The sequence below is a fragment of the Myxocyprinus asiaticus genome, chromosome 10 (assembly GCF_019703515.2).
Source record: "Myxocyprinus asiaticus isolate MX2 ecotype Aquarium Trade chromosome 10, UBuf_Myxa_2, whole genome shotgun sequence".
Lineage (NCBI taxonomy): Eukaryota > Metazoa > Chordata > Actinopteri > Cypriniformes > Catostomidae > Myxocyprinus > Myxocyprinus asiaticus.
The window spans coordinates 11,661,249-11,689,081 of NC_059353.1; the positions used below are offsets into that span (position 1 = coordinate 11,661,249).

Sequence of the window (27,833 nt, forward strand, 5' to 3'; positions counted from 1 at the left end):
GAACACTGCCTTTAAGATGGAACATTAATATAAAATCTACAAACCTTTTGTCATATTTTATATTATATAATTTTTTTATTATTCCTTTTAATTTATTTGTAGTATTGTACAGCACATTGGACAACTGTGTGTTTGTGTCTGAGCTTTTAAAATAAATTGACTTGCCTTCATTTTGTTAGACTATGCAGGCCACAAAGTAACAGGGTAATGCTAAATCATCCTTATCATTCCATTTATCATTCCAGGAGATACAGCCCATTACTCAGACATGTGTTTGATCAAATGGACTTAATAGTCAAGAGGATAAGCTATGCAATCACTGTGTACCAGACTTTGTGCTTTTCACACAAGAAAATCTGATATTATTATAAATTATTATCGTTCATCATTAGTAAGCTACAAACTTTGAGTGTTCCAATAGATTCTGTGGAAACTCACATTGCTCCTCAGTTTATTTACTCTGAGCAGGGGGAAAAATCAAGCCAACTATGACAACAGATACAAACAAGTAGTAGAGATAAAGAAATTAAAGATCAAGAGTTTTACAGAAAGTCCCTCTTTTACTGTTACTCTTTGGCTTACTATGAGTGTTTGTCATCCCCACTATGAGTTTCTGGCGTTGGAGTAGTGGGCAAATTGTTTAATGATGGGGGGTCTCTTGGGGTCATAGTTGTGTGAATAGCCTCTTCAATTTGGCTGAGCATTTCATTGAGGACAGCTGATGAGGCTCTGTCTGAGGGAGATGGGAGCTGGGGAGATGCAGAAGATCCAGGACTGCTATTGATGATGGAATGAGCTGCTTGTAGATGTCTTTTCTGGCTCTGACGTACTAAAAGAAAATGAGCAAAGTGTACATTTTTAGTTGCAATTTTTAGACCCAAAAATGATTTGCAGGTCAAAACAATGTGAAACACAAATTAAAAAAAAAATGCAGCTTAGCATCTAATTATGGCTAGTGAGGATAGCAAAATAAATAGACTTATCAACTTTTAAAAGGAAGGAAAAAATAAGTTTCATATACTGACATCAAGTCTGTTCGTCCAACCAAATTCTATGTTATTTTGGCACAAATTCATCTCAGTTGTTAGAAGCTAGGGAAATTCATACAGGTTGTGACATGCCCTCTCCTTGAAAACCATGAACAAAACAATGCATGCAAAAGTAAATACGACCAAGACTACATTAAATACGGGTTAATTTGCATGTTGCAACGTGGTATAGGGGAGACCAGGGTTTGTTGTCACATTTTTTACTCCAGTGGGTATTTCTCAGGGTATGTTTATTTTGGAAAGTCAATGTACACACATTGTCCTTTTGTGACAACATGCCTCTCTGCAGGAGAAAACACACATTTGCACAATTGGACTTTTGACACCAAATCTTATAGTTACTGAGATATAGTCATGTGACAGTACCCCAAAATATTTTGTGAATTATTGGCTGTGGACATTAGTATTATTTTAATTATTTAATCACAATTTTTTTGAATTATTTAAATGAATTTCAATTGTGGATTTTAAGAAAACATTTTTTACCAATAAACAATTTTGGTACTGTGCTGGGTTGCCAATTGATATCCAAACTGAAGCAAGACCATTTGAAAAACACTCTTTTAGGGCACAGGGTGATATAATCTTAGAAAATGCATGTTATGTGGTTTCACAAGTACTGTACAAGTGACGGTAAAAGTAAACTATGTTTACTATACAAGAAAGAAATGCAATTCAGGTATGCAGTAGAGTGGGTGTCATGACACAGTTACTGTTACATACATTATAGTCTGCCCTAATCTTTCCTGTTGAACACAGAAATATAATGCAAAGTCACAGCATGATTAAATGTCTGCTAATGCCAAGGTCTTAATGGGAGACTTGATAACTACCATCCCTTGTATGTGGCATTAATAGTATAAAATCAGTGTAAATCTTATTTTATACTTCAAACTTTATAAATATTTCCCCTTTTTTATTTCTAATAAATGTAATACATTATTGTACAACTATGTTTTCCCATACTATGTATTGTTCTTAAAGACACAAACACAAAAGTAGATGTTTCACAGAATGTTAAAGCTGCTCTTTTGCAATGACAGTAGACAGTGATCAGTTTTATAAAAGTAGTTCATTCGACTAGAGCACTTAGTCCAAGGTAGAAACTTGTGTGGTTTTGAAATGATATGAGGGTAAATAAATTACAGAATTAATAAAAAAAAATTTTTTTTAAAAGGACCAATCATTTATTATGCCAACAAACCATTTTAATTTAAGTTAATATTTAAGAAATAGTAGAATCATTTCTTCTTTCATTAACTGTAAAAACAATTTTGGTCAGAGTCACATGAGAAAGCCATAGAGCTGTGACAAAGAGTTATGTGTGCACAGCCTGCATTAGTATGAACAGGGTCTTTCTTGCACTATAAAGTAAATTATTGGGCAAATAGAACTGCAGCTTAAAAACAAACCATGTGAATTAGCTATGGTAATTTACTGAATCCAACACAAACCACATGACTTCAACTTTAATACACACACATACATGTCAAACTCACAGGTCATGAACAAGTCAAACTAAACAAATACTGCCAATGTCACAGCTTATGCATAAATAGGTCTGCATGAGGCTTTTCAAATAATCAAAGAAAGTCCAAGAGGGTGTTAACTAGCAAGATGTGTACATAAAAGCAGCTGGAGAGTCGTGGCGCCATGTGAGGTTCGGACGTGTGAACGGCAAGCTCTGTGCACTTTGCTAGTTTTAATACTTTTTGTGTCATAAACCGGTGAGATTCGATACACCCTGATTCTTAACTGTTACAGGAAGACAATATGTCAAAGAATTCCAAATCCTCAGGCTCTGGAGATATTAAAAGACACTTACATGCTCAAGCTGAAGTCCCTGAGCAGTAGGCCACAAGCCCGGGAGTCAATTTGGACGGTGAAGTCCAAATTGGAAGGAAATTCGGTGTCAATTGATGAACGTGTTGGCAATGCTGATGAAGGTCATTGCTGATTTGGAGGATCTTGCTGTAATACGTCGATCGATCACTGCCATGGAGATGAAATTCACTGAGATGGTTACAAGAGTGGTGGATGTTGAGAAACGGATAGATTATCTGGAGTCATCGGAGAGGGAATTAGCTGCTAACCCGCTAGCGACCAAGGCAGACTTGGAGCGCATCTGGGAAAAGTTGGAAGACTTGGAGAATCATAACCGGTGAAACAACATCCGAATTGCTGGAATTACTGAGGACGAAGAAGGCCGAGATATGGTGAAATTCCTAGATGGGCTCTTCCCGATTCTGCTCGACATAACAGGCCATAAGCTGGAAATCATGTGAGCTCACAGAGTTCTGGCTTGGAGATCCGTGGAGGGAGACAGGCCCCAATCAATTCTGGCCAAATTTCTGAGATCATCCAATAAAGATCTTGTGTTATGCGAGGCGAGGAGTAAAGGAAGGCTTTCTTGGAAGAACCATAGCATTTTCTTGTTCCCAGACTTTGCGAATTCGACAAGAGAGAAACGTGATCGATTCAAGGAATGCAAGAAACTCTTACATTAATGGAAGGTTGTTTTGCACTGATGTTCCCGACCAAATTGAGAATAGATAATAAGGATGGCCGCAAAATATTTACATGCCCACAGCAAGCAATGTTCTTCTTAAAGTCAATGACCGAGTAAGTTATTTGTGGTTCTCATGTTGCAGCAGAGTGGGCCTGACTCACTGAACATTCACTTGACTTCAGAGGAAGCTGAGAGCCTTTTTTTTTTTTTTTTTTTTTTTTTTCGCTGGTTCTGCCTAGCGGCTGGAGATTGTTTTGTGGAATAACACTCCTTTGGGACAGTTTGTGGATGAATCTGCACGTTCTTTGTGCTTATGCCTCCTATTGCCTGGAGTTTGTTTTATAGATTATTTTCTGTTGTGTAATTCTGTAGAAGCACCAGACTTGAGCAATCTGATGGCAAAGTTGTCACGGGGGCTCTCGCAAGCATACATGGACTGTTTGAGTTTAGAGGGATGGACGCCAGTTGGCGCTGTCGTGCGAAGGGTTAATGCGCACATTTTAATTTTTTCTGTTTGTTTGGATCAGGGGGAAGTTCGGGTTTTGATTGTTGCACTAATGTTGGAATGTGGCCATTATAATTTTATTTTTGACGCACAATCTATTTTTTTTTAATATGTCAAATGTTAATATGAGCAGACTGTCTCTTTCCATGTGGAATGTGAATGGTTTGGGGCACCCCATAAAAAGAAGGAAGGTTATTTATTTTTTTAAACGTAAGAAATATGATATAGTGTTTCTTCAAGAAACGCATCTTTCCCCGCAGAAAGCTGAACAATTTGGGAAGATATGGGGTGGACATGTTTTCTTTAGTGCTGGCTCAAGTAAGAGCAGGGGAGTCATTACATTGATAAGTAAGCATCTACAATTCAAATGTCTCAAACAGATTAAAGATAAATTAGGAAGAGTCATTATTGTTTCAGCAGAAATTCAGGGGCAAAGGTTGATTTTGGCTAAAAGTTAAACACCTAACGCTGATGATCAGGGCTCTTGAAGGGATGTTGCAAGCCGCTGGCACCCCTCATGATATAATATTGGGAGGAGACTTTAATCTTTTGATGGACTCAGTCCTTGAACATAGTGAAGCAAAAGTGGGTAAGCCCCCTAGAGCAACAGTAATGCATCACAGGATGTGTAAAAATCTTGGTCTTACAGATATTTGGAGACTTTTGAACCCATCTGGTAGGGACTATACATTTTTTCATCAGTCCATAAGATTTATTCTAGAATAGTTTTTTCCCTCATTTCATCTGTTGTTGATTGTTCAATTGGAAACATTTTACTCTCAGATAACACCCTGGTGAGTAGAGGTGTTGCCACATACAGAGAAAAAGAAATCATATAGTTGGTGCTTTAATGCATCCTGAATTCCAACAAATGCTAAAGGCTGAAATCAGTGTTTAGATGGAGACCAACTGGTCCTCAGTATCCTCTGTGGGCATGGCTTGGAAGGCACTTAAGGTGGTTCTTAGGGGTCGGATCATACATTATGCCTCATTCATCAAAAAATCCAAAGCACGAGAACTCGTGGAGTTGGAAGGGAATATTAAAATTGCCGAGGCAGAGCTGAAGCGCTGAATGTCGTCTGATGGCCTCAGAGAACTGACTCAATTGAAATACAGATATAATACTATTTTGTTGTGGAAGGTGGAGTTTTGGCTATTCAGGGCAAGACAGTCATATTTTGAGTCGGGGGACAAAGAAGGGAAGATTTGACTAGATATATAAAGCAGAGAGAGTCTTTTTCTACCATTCCCTCAGTGAAATCTGCTGGTGGTGAAATATTTACCTCAGCCATTGATATTAATAATGCTTTTAAAGAATTCTATCTTGATCTCTACAGTTCCACATCTTCGTCTACTGATGAAGACATTAGAAACTTTGTGGAACCATTAGAACTCTCTAAATTGACGAATGAGCAAAAATATTCTCTTGATTCTGAGATAACCTTGGAGGAGCTTGGCGAGGTAATTAAGGCCTTGCCTACAGGCAAGGCTCCGAGGCCAGATGGCTTTGCCGCTGAATTTTTTAGATCTTATGCTACAGAACTGGCTCCACTTTTGTGGCTGATTGCATTGTCATGCTGAAGGGTCATGTCAGGATGAGCCTGCAGGAAGGGTACCACATGAGGAAGGAGGATATCTTTCCTGTAATGCACAGTGTTGAGATTGCCTGCAATGACAACAAGCTCAGTCCAATGATGCTGTGACACACTGCCCCAGACCATCACGGAACCACCACCTCCAAATCGATCCCGCTCCAGAGTACAGGCCTCGGTGTAATGCTCACTCCTTCGACGATAAACGCCATCACTCCTGGTGAGACAAAACCGTGACTCGTCAGTGAAGAGCACTTTTTGCCAGTCCTGTCTGGTCCAGCGAAGGTGGGTTTGTGCCCATAGGTGACACTGTTGCCGGTGACATCTGGTAAGGACCTGCCTTACAACAGGCCTACAAGCCCTCAGTCCAGCCTCTCTCAGCCTATTGTGGACAGTCTGAGCACTGATGGAGGGATTGTGCGTTCCTAGTGTAACTCGGGCAGTTGTTGTTCCATCCTGTACCTGTCCCGCAGGTGTGATATTCGGATGTACCGATCCTGTGCAGGTGTTGTTACACGTGGTCTGCCACTGTGAGGATGATCAGCCGTCCTTCCTCTCTCCCTGTAGCACTGTCTTAGGCATCTCACAGTACAGACATTGCAATTTATTGCCCTGGCCACATCTGCAGTCCTCATGCCTCCATGCAGCATGCCTAAGGCACATTCGCGCAGATGAGCAGGGACCCTGGACATATTTCTTTTGGTGCTTTTCAGAGTCAGTAGAAAGGTCTCTTTAGTGTCCTAAGTTTTTATAACTGTGACCTTAATTGCCTACCATCTGTAAGCTGTTAGTGTCTTAACGACTGTTCCACGGGTGCATGTTCATTAATTGTTTATGGTTCATTGAACAAGCATGGAAAACATTGTTTAAACCCTTTACAATAAAGATCTGTAAAGTTATTAGGATTTTTACAAAATTATCTCTAAAATACAATGTTCTGAAAAAGTGACGTTTCTTTTTTTGCCGAGTTGAGATCAGGTGGGTTTTATTCGGGGCCGCAGCTCTTCTGATAACAGTAGGTGTTTCATCAATATTATGTGGTCAGTGGCGAATAATCAGACTCCGGTCGTGGCCATCTCACTAGATGGAGAAATGGTGTTTGATATGGTAGAATGGGATTATCTTTTTAAGATTTTGGAAATATACGAGTTCGGGAATACTTTTATTGGATGGATAAAGTTATTTTATAGACACCCGGTAGCAGCGGTACAAACAAATGGATTAATTTCAGATTAATTTATTCTGGATAGGGGCACCCGGCAGGGTTGCCCTCTTTCCCCATTATTGTTCTGTCTTGCCCTGGACCATTAGCAGCCGCGATAAGAAGGGAAGATGATTTTCCAGGGGTGGTGGCAGGAGGTGTGGCGCATAAACTTTTGCTTTATGCAGATTATATTTTATTATTCATCTCTGACCCCATTAGGTCTATGCCTTGCCTCCATAGAATTATTAATTCCTTTTCTAAATTCTCAGGATACAGAATCAATTGGTCTAAATCCGAAGCTTTGGCTCTAACAGCATACTGCCCAGTAACAGCTTTCTAGCCAGGTGCCTTCCAGTGGCCCAAACAGGGCATTAAGTATTTGGGCATTTTATTCCCAGAAAATTTGTCTGATTTAGTTAGAGTTAATTTTGACCCCTTAATAAAAAGGTTTTTGAGTGATGTGGGCAGGTGGGCTTCATTACATTTATCGATTATTGGGAAGGTTAATGTTATTAAAATGAATTGTATTCCAAATTTAATTACCTGTTACAATCTCTCCACGTAGATGTCCCTTTCTCTTATTTCAAGCAATTTGATAGCATAGCGAAGTCCTTCATTTGGAATGGTAAGCATCCCAGATTACATTTCAACAAGTTACATAGGCCGATTGACAAAGGTGGGCTAGGCCTACCCAAGATTTTGTTTTATTATTTGTACTGAACAGGAAGTTCTTGCCCCTATTTTGCCATTGCAAAGCTTTTCTATCAAACTAATCGGAGAAGTTAATTTACACCCCGTTATCTCGCATTTGCACTCGGTGTGGACAAAAGTGTCCAGAATGTGTAATTCGGACATTTATTTAAAGGTTGCCTCGAGCATATAGCTGAACCCTAAATTATGTATTAATAAGTCCCCTTCCTGCTGGTCAGAGTGGATTGTGTGGGGGGTTACTACACTCGGTGACCTATATGAGAGTGGAGTATTGAAATCTTTTGAAAATTTGGTTCAACATTTTGGGATTCCCAGATCTCAGTTCTATAGGTATTTACAGCTGCGCCACTTGCTCTGTATTGTTTTTGGGTGTAGCACACACCCACCTAAAGCAGCAGATACTCTGGGAGTGGTGATTACTGCTTTTGGAAAAGGTCATGAGGCATCAGTGTATTACTCCCTGCTAATTCAGAGTCTGGGGGTCAGAGCTTTAACTTCTATCAAGAGATTATGGGAGAAAGATTTAAACTTGGTATTGGAGGAGGGAGTGTGGGCTAGGATTCTAAAAAACGTCAAGTCTGCATCGAGAGATGCAAGGGTGCACCTTATGCAATTCAAGATTAGGGGTAATAGTGGGGGTTAAATGTTAAGTCTGATTCAATGTATATATGTTGTATTTTTTCTTTGTGATATGTCTATTAATCAATAAAAAATGTTAATTGAAAATAAAAAGCAGTTGTCTGTTGTAAAACTGACTTTGGGCCCTATTTTAAGAATGCTATGTAATACATCATACTCGCAATGTCAGTGGGCATGGCCATAAAGTTTTGATATTTTTGTGCAAGCATGCGTTAAGTCTAGGCGCAAGTGGGTTGGCGAAACAGTGCGTGCAAAGCGCTAATGGCCTGGGTCAAGTGCAATTTAATTCTAAAGGTTCTTCTCCGGTTACTGCATCCAGGGCCGTTTCTTAGCAAATGGGGGCCCAACGTGAAATCCTACTTGGATGATGTCTTAGCGCAATGACCTCTTTCTCAGGAAAATAGCTAATTTGCACCATTTCATTAACATACAAAACACCCAAAGTTTGCGTGCATACACCCACCGTTAGCGCAAAAACTCCCAGCCATGCCCACTTGTGCTTTGCGCTGGCACAAAAACTGCACTAAGAATTAGAGCTCTCATGAACATTTTATAAGAATAGTGCATGGTCGTTCATGGAAACAGAACCCTATATTCTTGGTGAAAATTGCTTATGAAATAACATATCAGCCAGGTTGATTAATTGGTCTATATTTATTTGGCCGTTTTGAGAAAAGTGATTGTGAATGAGTCGTATGGACTGTTTGGAAAGCCATAGCAACTATTCACTTTCATTTTATGGCAAATAACAATGACAGTCTGCTACCAAACTCCTTTTGTGTTCCATGGATATGACACTGGCGTCACCATATGGAATTACATAAATAGTGATTGTTTTCAAACAGGTTACCTGAACACTTTGGTTTGCTTAACACTCTGACCTTTGGTTGAGCCAATGTTGCTGGGATGAGCTGGATGGGATGCTCAAACAAACAGAGCAATGTTTTGATAGTTCCACAGAGCCACAGTGTTTACACTTTTCGGGGAAATCAACTTACAAATGGCTTACTATATTATAGCTGTCTCTGCATGTGAAGCTAGGATAAGAGAAAATATTTTATCATTGAAAAAAGGTCACACTTCAGCTTTAACGACTCAATTAGTTTGGCGTATATTAGCTAGGTATGTTACTTATTTTCTGTCAGGCTGAATAACCCACCTCTCTCTCTGACAGCAATCTTTTCAACCTCAGGAATGAGGAATCTGTAGATGAGTTCTGCCACAATCTCTTCAGACTGCCGACTGCTCCTCCTGCACGTATACACAGACAAGACTGTTGAGACATGATTTGTTCTGTTTATAGAAAAAGAAATACTCTTAAACAGGAAATGAAGGACATATTATTCAAATAAGTGAAAAGAAAAACGGTAACAATTGCAACACAAGAAAATATAGGTTTCTAGATGTGCATTTTTTTTTTTTTAAAGTACCGTTATTTAAAGTAAAATACTATGAAGCAATATAAAGTATGTGCAAATTCAAATTTCGAAGACATAACTGTTTTTCTACCCATTTTGCCTTGAAGGAAGAGAAAGTTTTGAGAACAGGCAAAGCACAATGGGTGGAAGTTATGCTTTTGACAGATCTAAGTATGTCTTTGTATATATTTTCAGGGAGGAAGTGAGTTATCTTCTTTATACACCTTGTATTATTTGATAACGGTCTGTATTTAATATGGCCTGTTTTTACTAAACGCTCAAGGACATCAATGCATGTATTGAGCAGTGTAGGTTACAACAAAAACTCAGTCAGTAAACCTTCAACACCGTGCGGGTCCATTCTCAACTGATTCAGACATCCTTAGCATCACACTAATAATTCTTGGATCTAATAAAACCTCTGACACATGAAACTGTCAGCAACAAACATTTTTTAAACATGCTGTTTACCAACAAAAATGATGGTCAACCAGTATAATCTTTCTTCTCAAGATGGTTGGCAAGGAAGTATTGCTGGTTAAGAAGCCTGGTGGAGACACCAGCACACCAGCATACCATCATCGCATCCCTTTTCAACAGGGAAGTCAACATAAAACACTTTTCGCAGTGCATTTTACTTCTGTAATCTGATGTATTTCCATGTTAAACAGGATATTCAGCCTGCTATTATTTCAACCATCAGAAACTGATTGGATTCTGAAAACTTGCCATTACATACCAGAATAGAGTCAGGTGGTTGGGGGCAGTGGGGGTTAATAAAATAAGAGGTGACATCAGCCAAATAAGAAAGTCCTTTTAGAGATGGAGCAAGTTATTACATTTTGATTGTGAGACAATGATAATCAATCGATTTCAAAAAGATTTTTCTTTCAATAACATGCACTGATGAATCGTGCACAATAATATCAGGAACATGCATTAAGAAAGTAAATTGGGTCAATTTTGATTTCATGTTGGCTTCAAGAATTAATGGTTCATTGTCATCAATAAGTGTACAGATGTGAGATTTTCAGACAGGTATTACTGGATGTAATAGCATTCTTAATTAACTTATTTCAATGCAAGACCAGGCACGTACGTCTGCTCCGTGGCATAGACAATGTTGTTCAGCTCCTCAGCCATACGGTGAATCTCTTCTCTGGCCTGGGCATCAGCTGTCTGATTAATAGAGCACAGGATGACATCTTCCAGGTACATGTCTACTGTGTCCTGATGTACCTTGACCACCTGTGATCAGAGAACATACAGCTAAGAGATCTCAGATAGACAAGATCGCAAATCTGCTGGTTGCAGTACATTGCAGTGCACAAATGAACACACCACCCTACAGTATATACAGTATATATTAGAAGTATTAACTGGAAATAGTGCAAGCTTTAAAATACCACCATATGACTAATTAGATAAAAATGGTGTATTAAATATCTTTTTCTTAAGGCAAGCATAAAGGCAATAACAGATTGCATTGAATTGCAACAAGGCACAGTTTCACTTCATTAAAAAAAAAAAAAAGTTTAATTGCAAAAAATAATAAGTCTCCTCATCATAAAGAATAAAATAAGTGATCATTATTTGGATTTTTTTTTTTTTTTTTTTTTAAAGAACATTTCTTTCATTTGGAAGAAATTCACATTTTCTCTAAATAAATAAATAAATAAAAGTGTTTAATGAACTCTGAGTTTTTGCAGATGTGAATCCAATATGTAAATCTAAATTGTATGAACTAATGTTGATTGATGATGGTGAATACCTGATGTCTCAGTAATTAGATCATTCTTACTTGATCAATTATTCTTGTTTTGTAATCATGTAAAAATATGCAAAATTGAATTCTGTGATTTTTAATGTTTACTTACTTTTGTATTTTGATTGTTGTGATAGTTAATAATTTTACATAATAGTATTTTTGCATGATCATGGTAATTGGGTGATGAATCATGTGTCAGTTGGTTGAATCATGCATTCCCTGAGGCACTAATTGTTTGTATTTTATCATCAATTATGTTTGTGAATGTAGGGATACGTGATGATGTAATGGGGATGCTGTCTGTATAAAAAGAGGGTGGGGATGTACACACTGAGGAAGGGCCTAAGTGCTGAAACGTCTGTGGTTTTCCCAAACAATGTAATATAAAAGTATTATCTCTGTGCGGGTCATTATCTCACTGTAGGGAAATGTGTGAGATTATTACAAATCACAACAGAAGACCTCATCATTCTGTTCAAATTATCTCAGAGGTGAGTAATTTCTGCACCACTATAGCATAACCAAACCGAATTGCAAAATAGGTTTTCAAATATGTTCCAACCCAAACACTTCCCCCATCTCCCATTGGTAATAATAACAGCCTTAAATGTACACAGTTTTATTAATCACTGTTGTTATACATTAGTTACAGTCTGCAAAACTTCATACACTAGAGGCATGGTTGCCTGTGGTGGAAAACAAATCAGTTACCATAGTTACCCATTTGTTTCAATGGGGAATATAAAGAGGACTATCCAATAGATTTACCTTTTTTAAAAAAAAAAAAAAAAAAAAAAGAAAAGAAAAACTAAAATGTTTGTGCAATTTTCTTTTTTGCACTTCATATAAAACAAAGAATATTCAAAATGTTTTTTGCCAGCCAATTAAATAAAATGAGCCAAAAGAAGACAGTTGTGAATACGTTCAGTGACAATTCAGAATTCAGTGACAAGATGATAAGAGACGCATGTAAAATCACACTTTTGCTACAGACAAATTCAAATGTGAGATTTCACATGCAATTCTCATCTTTGTGCTGAATTGCTTCTATTTGCAGCAGTCTTCTATAACCTTCTTTTATTCAATTGCTGGCAAAAAAAAAAAAAAAATCTGACTAAAAAGTGTCTATTGGATATTTCTCTTACTTTTCCCATTGAGATGAAATGAATAGTTGTCTATGCATATTAATCTGGGATAAAGGGACACTTCCCCATGAAGTGCCTTGACAAGCGCAGTTGGATCTGGTGTTTTGATGTATTTCCAACTTAAACAGGAAGTGGGAGCGAGCCAAGTCAAACGATTCAGCCCATTTTTAGCCAACAGGCTTTAGTTTACAGACACACACACATACCCCTTTCCACCATGCTGCTCATGTCAGAGCCACTTACCAGGGAAACTTAAGAAGCAATCTTAATACCGGCCAGCTTTTCCAAAGACTTGAGAACCGAACTATGATCTAACTAAATCCATAACCAGCCCACAAATGCATACAGCAAATTGCAGTCTTTGTTTACGATGAGGCAGGAGCCGCTGTGCAAGTCCAATGCAGATGAATGAAAAACAAGCTAGTAAAAGATAATGTATCCATGTTTTGAATCACAATACACTAAGAATAAAGAACACTTACTCCAGCTGTTCATCCCAAGACACCTCCGGCTGCACAACAAATATAAATAAACTCCAGGAACTTTCCTCGTGTCCAGCTCATCCCTAAGCCCTGTTCACTTCAAAGACAATTACCCTCCACATTGTGAACTTCAGATGGCTGAAAGGTAAGCATGTCATAAAATATCAGTATATAGATTATTGATTGGCACGGCAATTTAGCGATATATTTTTGAGGCATCGATATATTAACATTTATATTGACATTTAAATTAGAAGCCTAATTTGCTTGCTTTCCAGTTTGCTCAGTTGGCCTTGTTTCCTGTAGTCTGGCATAATAGCATTGGAAGACCACAAGAGGGTGATACAAAATTTACTGAGAAGTGGACAAGGCGCAGGTCTTACAACACAGGACGCATTGATGCGGTGCAGGGGACAGATGTGGCTCTTGTCACCATACACACAACAGCTCTGAAGGTTTCTGTACTTCTTCAAGAATGAACAAAGTGACGTTGATGAGTTTGCAGGTTACTGTATGAAACTGCGCAAACTGAAAGATTAGAAATTATTATGCAGTTTCTCAGTATGTATCTTGGAATAGGTTTCATTCAAGCTGTCTAACCACAAAAAGACATACTTGTAACTGAAAATACATTGTGTAGGCTCTATGAAAGATACATATACTCAATATACCATCCAGTGATGGCTAGAGTAAATAATCTTTAAAAATGATTTGGGTTGAATTTAATGAAAAACTATGCGAGTTGAGCTCTGTGGCACTGTAGAATTTTGAGCAGCCTCCGGAGACGGCGAGCGGCGGTGGCAGTGTGTGAGTACCTTTGTAGAAAATACTTGTTTCGAATTTTAGAAAACTCCTTGTCATCCACCAGACGTGTCTGATGCGTGACCCCCTTTAATTTACCTTGCTGCTCTCAGTTTTGAGAAGTATGTCTGTAGAGACAAAGACTATTGTGCAACGAGCAGCCCTATTTATATCAGAAAACAATGGCGACATATATCAATAATCAGTGTCGGGGAGTAATGGAATACATGTAACAGGATTACATATTTAAAATACAAAATATAAGTAACTGTATTACAATATAAATCATTGGTAATTAGAATACAGTTACATTCAAAAAGTATTTTGATTAATTTGCATTTTATTGTCATTTTTTTCATTTAATATTTAGTCCTTTCAGATGGAAAACATTTATCCATATAAATGATGCAATCCAAAGTGCATTTGAACAGCAGTGAAACACTTTCTTATGATGTGTTACATTCATAAGAGCAGATAGAGAAGCTTGAAGTAAGTTTGGAGCAGAAGAAATAGAAATAAACCTTGTGTAAATTGTCAGTTTTACGCTAAGCTAAAATGCTATTTCTAGCCATTTTACGTGCACATGTTACCAGCCACGGTCATATTTTTTTATCAAGAAAATTCACGTTGGATCATAATTTCTTTTTTTCTAGTAAGACCTTTGATATTAGGGCAAAAATCATATTATTGATAATTTTTGTATTGTTTTACTGTAAAAATATCTAAAAATCCTTAAAACAAGATCAGTTTGATTTATCTTGTTTTAGAAACAACACTGCATAAGATATTTACGTTTTTCAGAGAATGTATTTTTAACATGTGTATTTTGTCTTACTGTACTGGCAGAGTTTTTATAGTCAAAACAAGTGAAAAAATCTACCAGTGCTGAAGATATAATCCAAAGTATTTAGAATATGTTACTGACCTTGAGTAATCTAACGGAATATGTTACAAATGACATTTTACAGCATGTATTCTGTAATCTGTAGTGGAATACATTTCAAAAGTAACCCTCACAACCCTGTCAATAATCATTGGGAAAATTTGTGTGAATAGGCATCAATCCCAAGCCTACTGAAAGGTGATAACGGTCAGTCAGAACTCACTTTTTAAGCTATTTTTATTGGAAATTCTGTTTGGAATGACCCTAGAGCATGGATTGTGCTCCCTTCAAAGTGCCCTGCTAAAGCATGATTAGTCTTGCATATGCCACAGTCATAGGTCTGGGGTCTATAGCCACTTCAATTGGCCAAGAGCCGCCCATTTAGACAGGAAAAGCCATCTAACTGACATGTAAAGTGACCAATCCCAGTTGGTTTTGTCATTACAGGGTGTTTAGGGGCAGGGTTTTCAGAGAAGTATCATACCATAATAAAAGACAGACATGGTGGAAAAAATTATTTATATACATAATGGCGCATGAGTCTCCGCACAGAATTGCATAGAAAACACACAGGAGAAGAGCAGAAAATGAGTAAGTACAGCACAGAAATCCTCATTATAGAGAATTTCACAGACATAACTAATTACACAAAGCAGAAAATGCAGCTCTGCTCGTGGATATCCGCTTCACTTTCTGCTACATGCCTCAAATGAAACTCTGAATATCTTTAAAAGATTTTATGTCACTCACATGGCAAACTTGGGCAAATTCTGTGATTATTTCATCCTCAAAAGTGCTCATTGTATCAACATGGAACCTTATGAACTCAACTCGGATTCCAGGTGGACTGATGAAACATCCTGTTTACGTCTACTCGCGGAAGTTCCATCGAACCATCCAATCAGATGTGTGCTGAGTTGATCGAGAAAGCATTGTCCAATTTTGTGTGCTATAAGTATCAGACGTTAGTGCACAGACTGTGTCTGAGGCTGAGTTTAAGGCATGATCAGTGGCAGTTAGAACACAGCCAGACATGTTGAACAGCTATAGGGGGAGGGAGCGTTGTCATTCTAGAAAGCATTTGATTGGACAAGGTTTCTCAACCTGTATGTGACATCATGGATGTTCCGGAGTCTTTTTAGCCAGAAGAGAGAAACAGCAAATTTTAAATGTTTATATTATCTGAATTTTTTTTGTCAATGTTTAGAAGCTCACTAACATAATGATGACCTTAAAGCTAATAGATATGGACTAAAAGCAGCAAAATATTAATGATGTTTGATTTCACGGGTCTTTAAGATTTGTACAAGTGGCGAATTCTAGGTTGCAATACAGGATCAAAATGTGCTTTATCACATAAAAAATACTGCACACACATACTCTAAGTCTGCTGTTAGGCACCCCCTGAGGGGAGACGGGGATGCCGACGAGGGACCCGGGCTGTAGCCCGGGGAAATCCAAGAGAAGGGTATGGCGCATGTCCATAAGTTGAAAGGATTTTGTTGAGTAGAGATAAAAGCCCATTCAATGTCAATAGAATTTCTAGAAACCTGTTTGAATATTTCATCCTCTTCTCTACGTCTCCTCTCCTCTATCTGCCTCCTCCCACTCTCCTCAGCCTCACGAATACGCCGGTCTCTCTCAGCCAATAGGGTGAAGGCATGGATTCGCCTTTCCTCTTGCAGCCGAACCAACTCTTTAGACAGGAAGTCCAGCATGTCCACTATCACTGTCCCAGACAGACCAGCAATGGAGGACTCAATCTGAGACACCTGAGAGAAAGACAGAGGGCCATGGAATAAGGAGGATCTACGAGTTAACAGATCAATAGTTATCTAAAAATTTCTTAATATTAGACACAACAAAACTTTTATCCAAAGCGGCTTACAGTGCATTAAAGGTATACATTTTATCAGTAGATGTGTTTCTAGAGAATCTTACCTATGACCATGTTTTTGCTAGAGTAGCAGTAACTGAGCTGTTATAACTCATTATATATAAATACTTACATCATTTTGTTTAGTGATTTTTTATTTAGACCACAAAATAATTTATTCAATGGTTTAAAGGGGTCATATCGTAAAAATGAAAAAATTTATATTTTTGTTCTTTCCTGAGGTCCACATATAATATTATTAATTTCTCACCCTCTCTCTGACAGGCAGTTTTTTGCTGTTGTACCTTTAAGACTATGTAAGCACCCACTTCGCATGTGAAATGAAAAATGAAGCAGTGCTGCACAAGCTGGGGGTTTGCTGTCGGCTCAAATGTACTTTTGAATTGCCCTATCCTTAAGTAGCAGCTTGTTTGAAAAGCCTGCATAACATTGTGACAGGTTCACAAAACTATCCTTGCTGAAATGTGCTGCAGAAACTGTCAAGATCGGACTGAAATCATCAGGGACCTTCTTAAAATAAACACCAGCTGCTTTTTTTTGTTGGATCCTTTAGAAGGAAATGCAGAGCAGCAGGTGCTACACAAAGACACAAATAGCACATTTTCCCACATTTCCCTCTTATCATTAGTTCTTCTGGTGTTTAGGAATAAGAGTGTCTTTTTTTTTTCTCCCCTTTTCTCCCCAATTTGGTATGCCCAATTCCAAAGTCCTCGTGGTGGTGTAGTAACTCACCTCAATCCGGGTGGTGGAGGACAAATCTCAGTTGCCTCCGCGTCTGAGACCGTCAATCCGTGCATCTTATCACATGGCTTGTTGAGCGTGTTACCGTGGAGACGTAGCACATGTGGAGGCTTCACGCTATTCTACATTTACATTTATGCATTTGGCAGACACTTTTATCCAAAGCGACTTACAGTGCCCTGATTACAGGGACAATCCCCCTGGAGCAACTTGGAGATAAGTGCCTTGCTCAAGGACACAATGGTGGTGGCTGTGGGGATTGAACCTTCTGTTTACCAGTTCAGTGCTTTAGTCCACTACACCACCACCTCATTCTCCACCACCACCACCCCATTCTCCGCGGCATCCATGCACAACTCACCACGCCCCACCGAAAGCGAGAACCACACATTATAGAGACCACGAGGAGGTTACTCCATGTGACTCTACCCTCCCTAGCAACCGGGCCAATTTGGGAGTCACTCAGCACGCCCTGGATACGAGCTCGTGACTCCAGAGGTGGTAGTCAACGTCTTTACTTGCTGAGCTACCCAGACCCCTGAGGAATAAGAGTATCTTGATTTCTCAGTGAGTTGTGGAAGTACAGAACGAGCCATTCTTAATTTTAATAAATTGTGTTTCTGGACTGGGAAGGAAGATTTGACTTAAAAAATGACAGTATGTTTTCACTGTACAATGAACTTTTAGTTCAAACCTGAATCCTTGTAACCCCTTTAAAGAGATAACACACACCTATCATATTGCTTCTGAAGATATGGATTTAACTACTGGATCCTGGATTAATACTGGATGCTTTTTGGACCTTTAAAGTTCTGGCCACCATTCACTTGCATTGTATGGACCCACAGAGCTGAGATATTTTTCTAAAAATCTTCAGCAGAAGAAAGAAAGAAAGTCACACATCTGGGATGGCATGAGGGTAAGTAAATGATGAGATAATTTTCATTTTTTAGTGAACTATCCTTTTAAGTGCACAGTCATGCTGAGAAAGCCTGTTTGAATAATTAAATAATTGGAAAAGATTGGTGGTAAACTGTATGTTAAAGCAGTGGTGCTGTATGTTAAAGAATTTAACATGACATTTAACATTATGCTTTAAGAACCACATTATGAGTACATCGAGATAAGTACAAAGTTTTATCAGCCAAGTGAATATAATGGTTGGTGCTTACTGTCCTACCTGTGCCCTTCATATCTTCATTCTTACCATGTCAGAGTGGATGTCTCTATTCCTCTGTAAGGCTAGTGTGACCTGTTTTTCTTCCTCCTTCTTCTCCAGTTCCTCTCTTTGCAATGTGTGTGTGGTGCGAAGTTCTTGGATGAGTTCCAGCCGTTTTTCCTTTCCCTCGAACATCTGACACCCATCATACGTCATTATCCATTTACATCAATGACGATACAATCAGTTAGACATAAACATGCTCCACCCACTGAGCTTGTGCACATTACCTGATTCTGGATAGATCTCCCTCTAAGTACTTTCTGCAGGAAGATGATGGCCAGTTCCCTTTCCTCATCCCCCTGTTAAGTATATAACTTTGATCTCAGAATTTTAATGAAAGATGCAAAGATAAATACACTCACTGAGCACTTTATTGAAAACATCTGTACACCTACTTATTCATGCAATTTTCTAATCAGCCAGTTGTGTGGCAGCAGTGCAATGCATAAAATCATGCAGATACAGGTCAGGAGCTTCAGTTAATGTTCACATCAATCATCAGAATGGGGAAAAAATATGATCTCAGTGATTTCGACCATGGCATGATTGTTGGTGCCAGACGGGCTGGTTTGAATATTTCTGTAACTGTTGATCTCCTGGGATTTCATGCACAACAGTCTCAGAATTTACTCAGGATGGAAATGCCTTGTTGATGAAAGAGATCAACGGAGAATGGCCAGACTGGTTTGAGCTGACAGAAAGGATACGGTAACTCAGATAACCACTCTGTAAAGTTGTAATGAGCAGAATAGCATCTCAGAGTGCACATCATGTCAAACATTGAGGTGGATGGGCTACAACAGTAGAAAACCATGTTGGGCACTTTATTAGGACCATAGTGTTCCTGTGCTCAGTGAGTGTAGATCAGTAATTAGAAACAAAACATAAAAATTTAGATAACATTTCACCATATAAGGGCATGGTACACATACCACAGTTTGAGAACCAATGCTTTAGAGAACCAGTGTGCTTTTACCTTCAGAGCACCCAAACTGTCTGCACACAGGCACATTTTAACTTGCAAACTTCAGATGCACAACACATCTTGTTCCATGAAAAAAGCCAGACCTACTAGAAAGGCCCGAATTGTCTACAGCAGGAACGTGGGCTGTACCTCAGGGGGGCCATCCACCACAGGGGTCGTTGGCCGCGGAGTAGGCTTCTCCTTTTTAAAGAGGAATCGCAAAGGCTTCTTTTCCTCCACACAGACTTTTTCGGCTTTCAGAGCCTGGTGAAAAAGGAGGATCAGGCGATATATGTCACTTCATACACCTCCACAGACAGTCTGATGAAGTGTGAAAAGCACCCCACTGCTCATTACCTGATGAGTCTTCAGGAGCTCTAGTTCTCTGCGGGCTGAGCGTGACACAAAGCCTTTAGTCACTTTAGGTTTTGGCACTTTGATCCGAGGCTCCATGACAGATGGAGGGAGACCTGCCTCCAGCTGTAACAGACCTGATAAACACAGATATACTGTATCACTGCAGGTCTTTACCAGAATTGTAAGTATACACATTTCAGCTAAAACCAGAATAGGCCAAGCTTTTAAAATAACACATTTTTTTTTTTTTTTATTAAATCTGTGAAATCTGCTGTAAACATGTCTCGTTTTTCGAGAAAGACTAAAACTGCTATTATATAAATGTATTTGTGTTAAAAACATTAACTTAAGTGTGTTATTCAGTGTGATAATATACAGTATAGCACAGAAGCTGATGTATTTAGCAAGTCAATGAATAATAATTGACTGCCAAAAAACAAAAAATATGACATTAGAATAAAAATTATACTTGCATATCAGAAAATATGGATATGAAAGAAAGAACACAATAAATGTAATTAGTTAGTTTTATAATGTAGTTTAATGCAATAGTAGTTTATATTTATATATATATATTTGTATGTATGTATGTATGTATATATGTGTATCTATCTATCTATCTATCTATCTATCTAAGATTATTAACAAATGACTTTAATGAATCCTTAAACATCAGAGGGAAACTAAATTTTCTGTATACAGAAGCAGACCTTGGTACGTGCTGAGAAAGTGACTCTTGACCATATTGCGGTTGGAATTCCGGTCTGGGATCTGGCCAAACCGAGAAAGAGGAGCATATGTCTGAGACCCATAATCTGAGTAATCCTTTATAATATCTCGTCTCTCCAGCTTTCCCTCCACATTCCTCCTCTTTGCCAGCAGCTTCCGCATTGCTGTGAAATACAGGAAGACACTGGATAAAACTAGAATAAGACAAACTTTGAAAGTAAGCTGGACAAAGCTATGTCTGAAGGTTTTAAACAGTTTGATAGATAGTTTGAAGGTTCTGTAGGCCTTGCTAGGAGGCACTAAGGTTTTCTGAGTAGTTGCTAGCCATTTGCTAGGATTTCTGGCTGGTTGCTAGGCGGTTGCTAGATTTTCTGGCTGATTGCTATGGTCTTCTGAGTAGTTGCTAGGGCATTGCTAGGTGGTTACTGTGGTGTTCTAACTGGTTGCTAGGGTGTTGTTAAATGACAGACAGACAGACAGACAGATAGATAGATAGATAGTAGGGGTGTAACGGTACTTGTATTTTTATCAACCCTACAAAAAAAATATGGCCTATGCAAGAGTGCATTCTGTTTATTGCTTAGTGCTTAATACACTAAAGGAGGCTTTACCGTACCAACTACCTCAGGGGGAACTAAATGCCAACGAACTGTCATTTGCACTTCTGTCTGTTCAAAATAAATGAAAATGTGGGATTTGTTGTTTTTTCATGTTGTACCGAAGACGTATCGAACCGTGACCCCAAAACCAAGGTACATACCGAACCGTGACTTCTGTGTACCGTTACACCCCTAATAGATAGATAGATAGATAGATAGATAGATAGATAAAGATAAATCAAACTGTGGCCTCACAAACAACATAGTCATTGCGAATCTTCTTCAGCCGTGCCTCCTTCTCTTTCTGCTTTTGGGTGAAGCTCACTTCCAGTCGCTCCACCTTGACCTGGTCTTGCTTCTCCTCCCTCTGACGCAGAAGCTGCATCAGCAAGGTCAGTCGTGCCTCCTGCAGCCTAACATTTACAATAACAGTGAGTGTATATATGTTTGTGCCTTGCAGAAGTAAAGCTCACAATTGCAATTTGACTTCACTAGATTGTTGTTAAGTCCTTTACAAGTAATAAAGCAATGCTCACTTCTCTATGTCCTCCTCTCTGAAGGCCCACTCCTTCCTTTCCATCTCCTCCATCATCCTCCTCCTCTTATCTAGCTGAGTGAGGTCGTCTAGCGGGGGCAGAGTTGCCTCCCATGCTCTCTTCATTCTCGCTCTCTCGATCATCTCCACTTCTGCCAGTCCTGCAGGCAGTCCATGGCCTAAAGACAACTACATTTATGCTTCTAGCTTCAGTATGCAACCTTGATTTTCTGGGATGTTGCATTTCAAAATGCAACAATTGCATGGTTGCAGTGCTTTAGCCAAGCATCTCTTACATGTAAATCTAATAAAAGACAGGAGACAGTTGGCAGAACACTCTGACTTCTGGGTCGCCCAACATAATATCACACTCAACAAACATACACTGATGAGCCAAACATTATGACTACTCACAGGTGAAGTGAATAACGTTGATCATCTCCTAACAAGGCCACTTGTCAAGGTCTGGTAGATTAGATGGTTAGCAAAAAATCAGTTCTCGTAGTCAACGTGTTGAATGCAGGAGAAATGGGCAGGAGTAAAGACCTGAGTGACTTTGACAAGAGCCAAATTGTTATGGCCAGTCGACTGGGTCAGAGCATCACTGAAACAGCAAGGCTGTGAGGTGCTCCTGGTCAGCAGTGGTGAGTACCTACCTACCGACAGTGGTCCGAGGAGGCATAACAGCGTGTTGGGCACCCAAGTCTCATCGATGCGCAAGGGCAACGAAGGCTATCCTGTCTGGTCCGAACTGACAGAAGGTCTACTGTGGCACAAGTCACAAAAAATAGTAATGATGGTTATGGGAGGAATCTGTCACAACACACAGTGCATCGCACCCTGTTGTATATGGGGCTGCGTAGCCACAGACCAGTCAGAGTGCCCATGATGACCCCTGTTCACCGTCGAAAGCACCTACAATGGGCATGCGAGTATCGGAATTGGACCTTGGAGCAGTGGAAGAAGGTCGTGTGGTCCGATGAGTCCCGTTTTCTTTTACATCACATGGACGGCCGTGTACGTGTGCACCGTTTACCTGGGTAAGTGATGCCACCAGGATGCACTGTGGGAAGATGGTGGAGGGAGTGTGATGCTCTAGGCAATGTTTTGATGGGAAACCCTGGGTCTGGCCATTCATGTAGACATCAGTCTGACATGTGCCACCTACAGTACCTAAACATCGTTGCAGACCAGGTACACCCCTGCATGGCAATGGTATTCCCTGATGGCAGTGGCCTCTTTCAGCAGAATTGTTCGGGAATGGTTTGAGGAACATGGTGAAGAGTTCAAGGTGTTGCCCTGACCTCAAATTTCCCCAAATCTCAATCCGACTGAGCATCTGTGGGATGTGATAGACCAACAAGTCTGATCCACAACAGCTCCACCTCGCAACTTACAGGACTTGATGGATCTACTGCTAATATCTTGGAGCCAGTTACCACAGGACACCTTCAGGGGTCTTGCAGAGTCCATGCCTCGGTGGATCAGCACTAATGTTTTGGCTCATCAGTGTATAAATACACTCCAGTGGTTTCAAGTTCAGTTTGGACAATGTGTAAGGCATAAGGCAAAAAGTCATGCGTAGAATAAACTTGACGATGCACTATGTTTATACTGTTTACCCCATGTGAGTGTGGCCAGTGTGAGCAGCTCAGGGGGGGCTGTCCCAGGACGAACCACATAGTTTGGAGTATAGGGGTCGGTCTGTGTCTCACTCTCCCGGTAGTCAGTCTGAATTCCCACGCTGCGCTGGAAGGGAGTGTGGGTGCATTTTTCGTCTCCATCCGGAGCAGATAAGAGGTTAGATCTGAGAGAGTGAGAGAGAGAGAGAGAGAGAGAGAGAGAGAAAGTGAGAGTAAAATATTCCAAATGCAAATGGAATAGTAGATGGGACATTTTTAAACAGTTCTACAGTGTAAACACAGATAATTTCCAGGATTATTTGATAGACCAAAGGTATTTAATACATTATCTCATGACTTACTTTGGCAAAGCAAATACAACATCAGGAGGAATCTGCTGAGCAAAAGGAATGAGTGGTCTGAGGGAAAGACAATAAGAGAGAAGAAAAGTGAAAAAGACAAAATTATAATTATTTAATAAGGGTTTTTAAGTAAGAATTTTTTTCAGAGTGATGCATTGTGGAATTTGCGGATTTCATATTCCTTATTTTTTTTTTAAATTAGTTCTAGCCCTAATAACTGCAGAAATAAAAAAGCATTATATACTGCATGTCTTACCGTTTGAAAAACTTCCAGCGGTCCACTCCTGTCACGTCATCAGGGTTTGGTCTATGTATGTGAACCCCTGACATAACTCTTACACACAGATATAAAGGTTTAAAAGATTATCAATTTATATGCAAATACAGCATATAATTAAAATTGTAAAGTATTTATATATGATGAATAGTATTTGTTGTACTGCCTTTTAAGTTATGCTGATTGAAAAAAGTTGTATTACAGTAAAGCAGATCAGGTAATCAGTAATGAAATCACATTGATAATAAGAGGAAAAACTCTGATGCCTGAACAGTAAAGAAAATTTGGGTTAAAATGTGCTTAATTGTCAAGAAAATAATGTAACAATGCAAAACTCCTACTGCTCCTAAAATAGGCTTAATTTTCTTTATCCAAAATATTATGTGTTCTTTTTGGTGTGAAATGAGACCTGATATTCAACCATCTATTATTATGTTTACAAAGGATTGCTGACTTCATATTGTGTTTATAGTGAGGTCATTGGAATTTCACCCAGTCAACTGCTGAAGGGCCTGCTTCCTCTGCTCATCGTAGCCCCGCCAACGTCGATCAATGTATGCAGGCACAGGATCAGTGACTTCAAGGCGTAAGGTATATCGTGGGTGGTGTGGCAGATTACTAAACATGGAGTTAAACTCTGGGACCCTCCGCTGATAGAAACAAAACACATATGTTGAATTCTTAAAATGGGCATATCATATATAATTTTTTTTATTATTATTTATTTATTCCCTGGAAATTTATAATGTTAGAATGTAATAATTTGGCTTTTATTACCATTCCCAGGGTTGGGGAGTAGCGGAATACATGTAACGGGATTACAAGTAACTTTATTCCTCTACAGTTACACTTTAAATAATGGTTTAAATATGGTAATTGGAATAAAGTTACATTCAAAAAGTATTTTGATTACTGAAGAGATTACTTTGCATTTTATTGTCATTTGTTTCATTTGATATTTAGTCCTTTCAGATGGAAAACATTTATCCATATAAATGATGCGATCCAAAGTGCATTTGAACAGCAGTGAAACACTTTCTTATGATGTGTTACATTCATACAAGCAGACAGAGAAGTACGTTTGAAGTCAGTTTGGAGCAGAAGAAATAGAAATAAATCTTGTGTAAATTGTCATCTTTACGCTAAGATAAAATGCTATTTCTAGCCATTTTACATGCACATGTTACCAGCCACGGTCATATTTTTTATCAAGAAAATTCACATTAGATCATAATTTCTTTTTTCTAGTAAGACCTTTGATATTGGGGCAAAAATCATATTCTTTTTAATAATTTTTGTATTGTTTTCCTGTAAAAATATCTAAAAATCCTTAAAACAAGATAAATTTGATTGATCTTGTTTTAGAAGCAACACTGCATAAGATATTTAGGTTTTTCAGAGAATGTATTTTTAACATGTGTATTTTGTCTTACTGTACTGGCAGAGTTTTTATAGTCAAAACAAGTGAAAAAATCTACCAGTGCTGAAGAAGTAATCCAAAGTATTTAGAATACGTTACTCACCTTGAGTAATCTAATGGAATACGTTACAAATGACATTTTACAGCATGAATTCTGTAATCTGTAGTGGAATACATTTCAAAAGTAACCCTCCCAACTCTGACCATTTTCCACCCTCTTTTTGACCCTTTTGACCTTTAGAATAAATCAGGCTGCTAGACGGGCCTTCACAAAGTGACCAAAGTAAGCAGCAATAAATTTTTTCCACCCATGATTAAAAAAAATAAATAAATAAATAAAAAAAGGTATTTTTGGACAGGAGAGAAAGTTTTGTGTTCTGAAATGTACAGTTATATTATCATAATTCAATGAAGTCATTTATCTTAAAAAATTAAGGAAAATGTAATTCCCCAATATGACCCCTCTAACATTTTGTAATATCATGCACCATTGGTATAGAATTGAGGATTGGGGGGTGATTTGTCACCCCAATCATGCATCTGTCCTTGTTTATATATATATATATATATATTTTTATCAACACTTTAAATCATTTAGTAGGAGATCCCTTGCAAATGTGTGACTGTGAGTCTGTCATAATCAGACAAAAAACATGTCACGTGGTACCTGTTACTTTTCTCAGCACTGGCCAGGATGGGCCACTGACAGTTGTTTATCATTACTGGATGAGGATGCTTTTATAGTGAATGCTAAGGCAGATTTCCATTCACTGCTATGATCTGCAATTCTTAGTTTTTATTAAAAAGAATTATCCATGCAATGCAGATGCATGGAGGATTCAGTTTACAGAGGAATACCAGCAATATTAATATCTATAATCTAATTAATGTGTGCTAATGTTTTTTTTTTTTAGTTTTGTTTTAGGAATTTTAGTTGGGTTATCATGCTTACAATACTGAGGATGTCATACAGACTGAAAGGAGCAAATTTTAATCTTACATGCAGAGCAGGAGACAAAAAGATAGAGTCAGAGTTGCTCGTAATTCCACCCCACACAAATTACTAGACTGCCCTACACAAGACATGTACATCTACATCTGTCACACTTACGGTGCAAAAGGGTTAAAAATGTCAAATGTGAAAATGTATGTATTCATTTATTTTACAATCATTTATGAAATCAGGTTGTGACCTGAGTTTTATAAAATCCTAAAAAAATAATAATAATTGAATGGTGAAGCTTTGAAGCTCCAAAAAGGAGATAAAGTCAGCATAAAAGTAATCCATATGACTTCAAAGAACAGACCAAAATATAACTCCTTTTCCACTGTACATCTTGACAGCAGCCTCCTTGCCGATCATGATTTCAAGCTCGATTACACTTCCTGTAGCATTATTCTATTATTTGTATAATTTAAATATATTTATTCTTTGTTCTTCTATCTGTTTATCTAGAAACCACACACACAAACTCACACACACACCAACACACACAGACTCGCATTTCTTCATTGCTTCATGAGTGACATGGATAATTGTGTGTAAATAAACTCTATCATTTTGTACATCTTCACTCTTGTTCTTACCGGACAACATGTGGTGATTATAATTCAATCGAAGAACTGTACCTAAGGCTTCAATTCAGTGAGGTCACAAGTTTGGATAAAAGTTTAGCCAATACCCCCCTAATAAAAGTCATAGGCATCTTAGATGGCATGAGGGTGTCACGAGAGAATTTTAATTTTTGGGTGAATTATCCCTTTAAGCAGAACAAGCACATATAGTCAGTTAAGTATAGAAGTCCACTTAATGCTTATTTGTGGTTATGTTTGTATTCTTCCAATAATATGTGTCTTATATTTAAAAATGCCAAAGTTTTATCAATATCAACTATTCAAAGTGGCAAAACTTTGAAGCCCATCTCACAACGGGTCACAGAGGCAATAGCGATAGGGCAAAACATACTTTGATAAAGTATTTGAAGAAAAAATATTTGTTTGAATACTTAAAATAGCCACCTCAACGTCTACATACTATTTTAGACCCTACAAAAAGAGAGCTTTTCATCTCTCATCTTACCACTCGATCCACTGACGCATGCGCTCTGAGGTTTTCCCTGGCGTGATCCACCTCAGCTGACAATGTATACACTGGGTCTGAAAACAGGACCATGATCCATATTTTAATTCATTTCTTTGATCATAAACAACACAATTTGCACTCTCTTTTAATATCATTATATAAGCACGTGTTTGTTTGTAATCTGTATAATCAATCTATATTAATGACAACAAATGTTAATGCGCAACTCACCGTATAAATAATCATATAACCTCTGCTGTTTGAACCCCCTGTTGCCCTCATTTTTCTTGTGAAATGTGCGTGTCACAGAGACGCTCAT

General features: G+C 38.5%; 1 protein-coding gene across 1 annotated transcript; it reads right to left on the reverse strand.

Annotated features, from left to right (window-relative positions):
* Positions 1-87: 87 nt before the first annotated feature.
* Positions 88-27,833, reverse strand: cfap91 (cilia and flagella associated protein 91). The gene is made up of 17 exons (XM_051708511.1): positions 27,746-27,833; positions 27,512-27,588; positions 24,504-24,661; positions 23,991-24,068; positions 23,735-23,791; positions 23,373-23,557; positions 21,752-21,929; positions 21,471-21,628; positions 20,598-20,780; positions 19,888-20,021; positions 19,681-19,794; positions 18,794-18,865; positions 18,552-18,698; positions 16,257-16,478; positions 10,727-10,875; positions 9,369-9,460; positions 88-829 (listed from the first exon to the last, which is right to left on the reverse strand). The coding sequence occupies exons 1-17, from the start codon at positions 27,831-27,833 to the stop codon at positions 582-584; spliced, it is 2,340 nt and encodes a 779-aa protein (XP_051564471.1). The 3' UTR covers positions 88-581.

Coding starts and splice junctions, on each gene's coding strand:
- cfap91 (XM_051708511.1), bottom strand. CDS start 27,833: ATGAGCGTCTCTGTGACACGCACATTTCACAAGAAAAATGAGGGCAAC. Junction 21,629..21,751: donor AGAGAGGAGGACATAGAGAA/GTGAGCATTGCT, acceptor TGTAAATGTTAG/GCTGCAGGAGGCACGACTGA. Junction 10,876..16,256: donor AGGATGAAATATTCAAACAG/GTTTCTAGAAAT, acceptor CTCTGATCACAG/GTGGTCAAGGTACATCAGGA.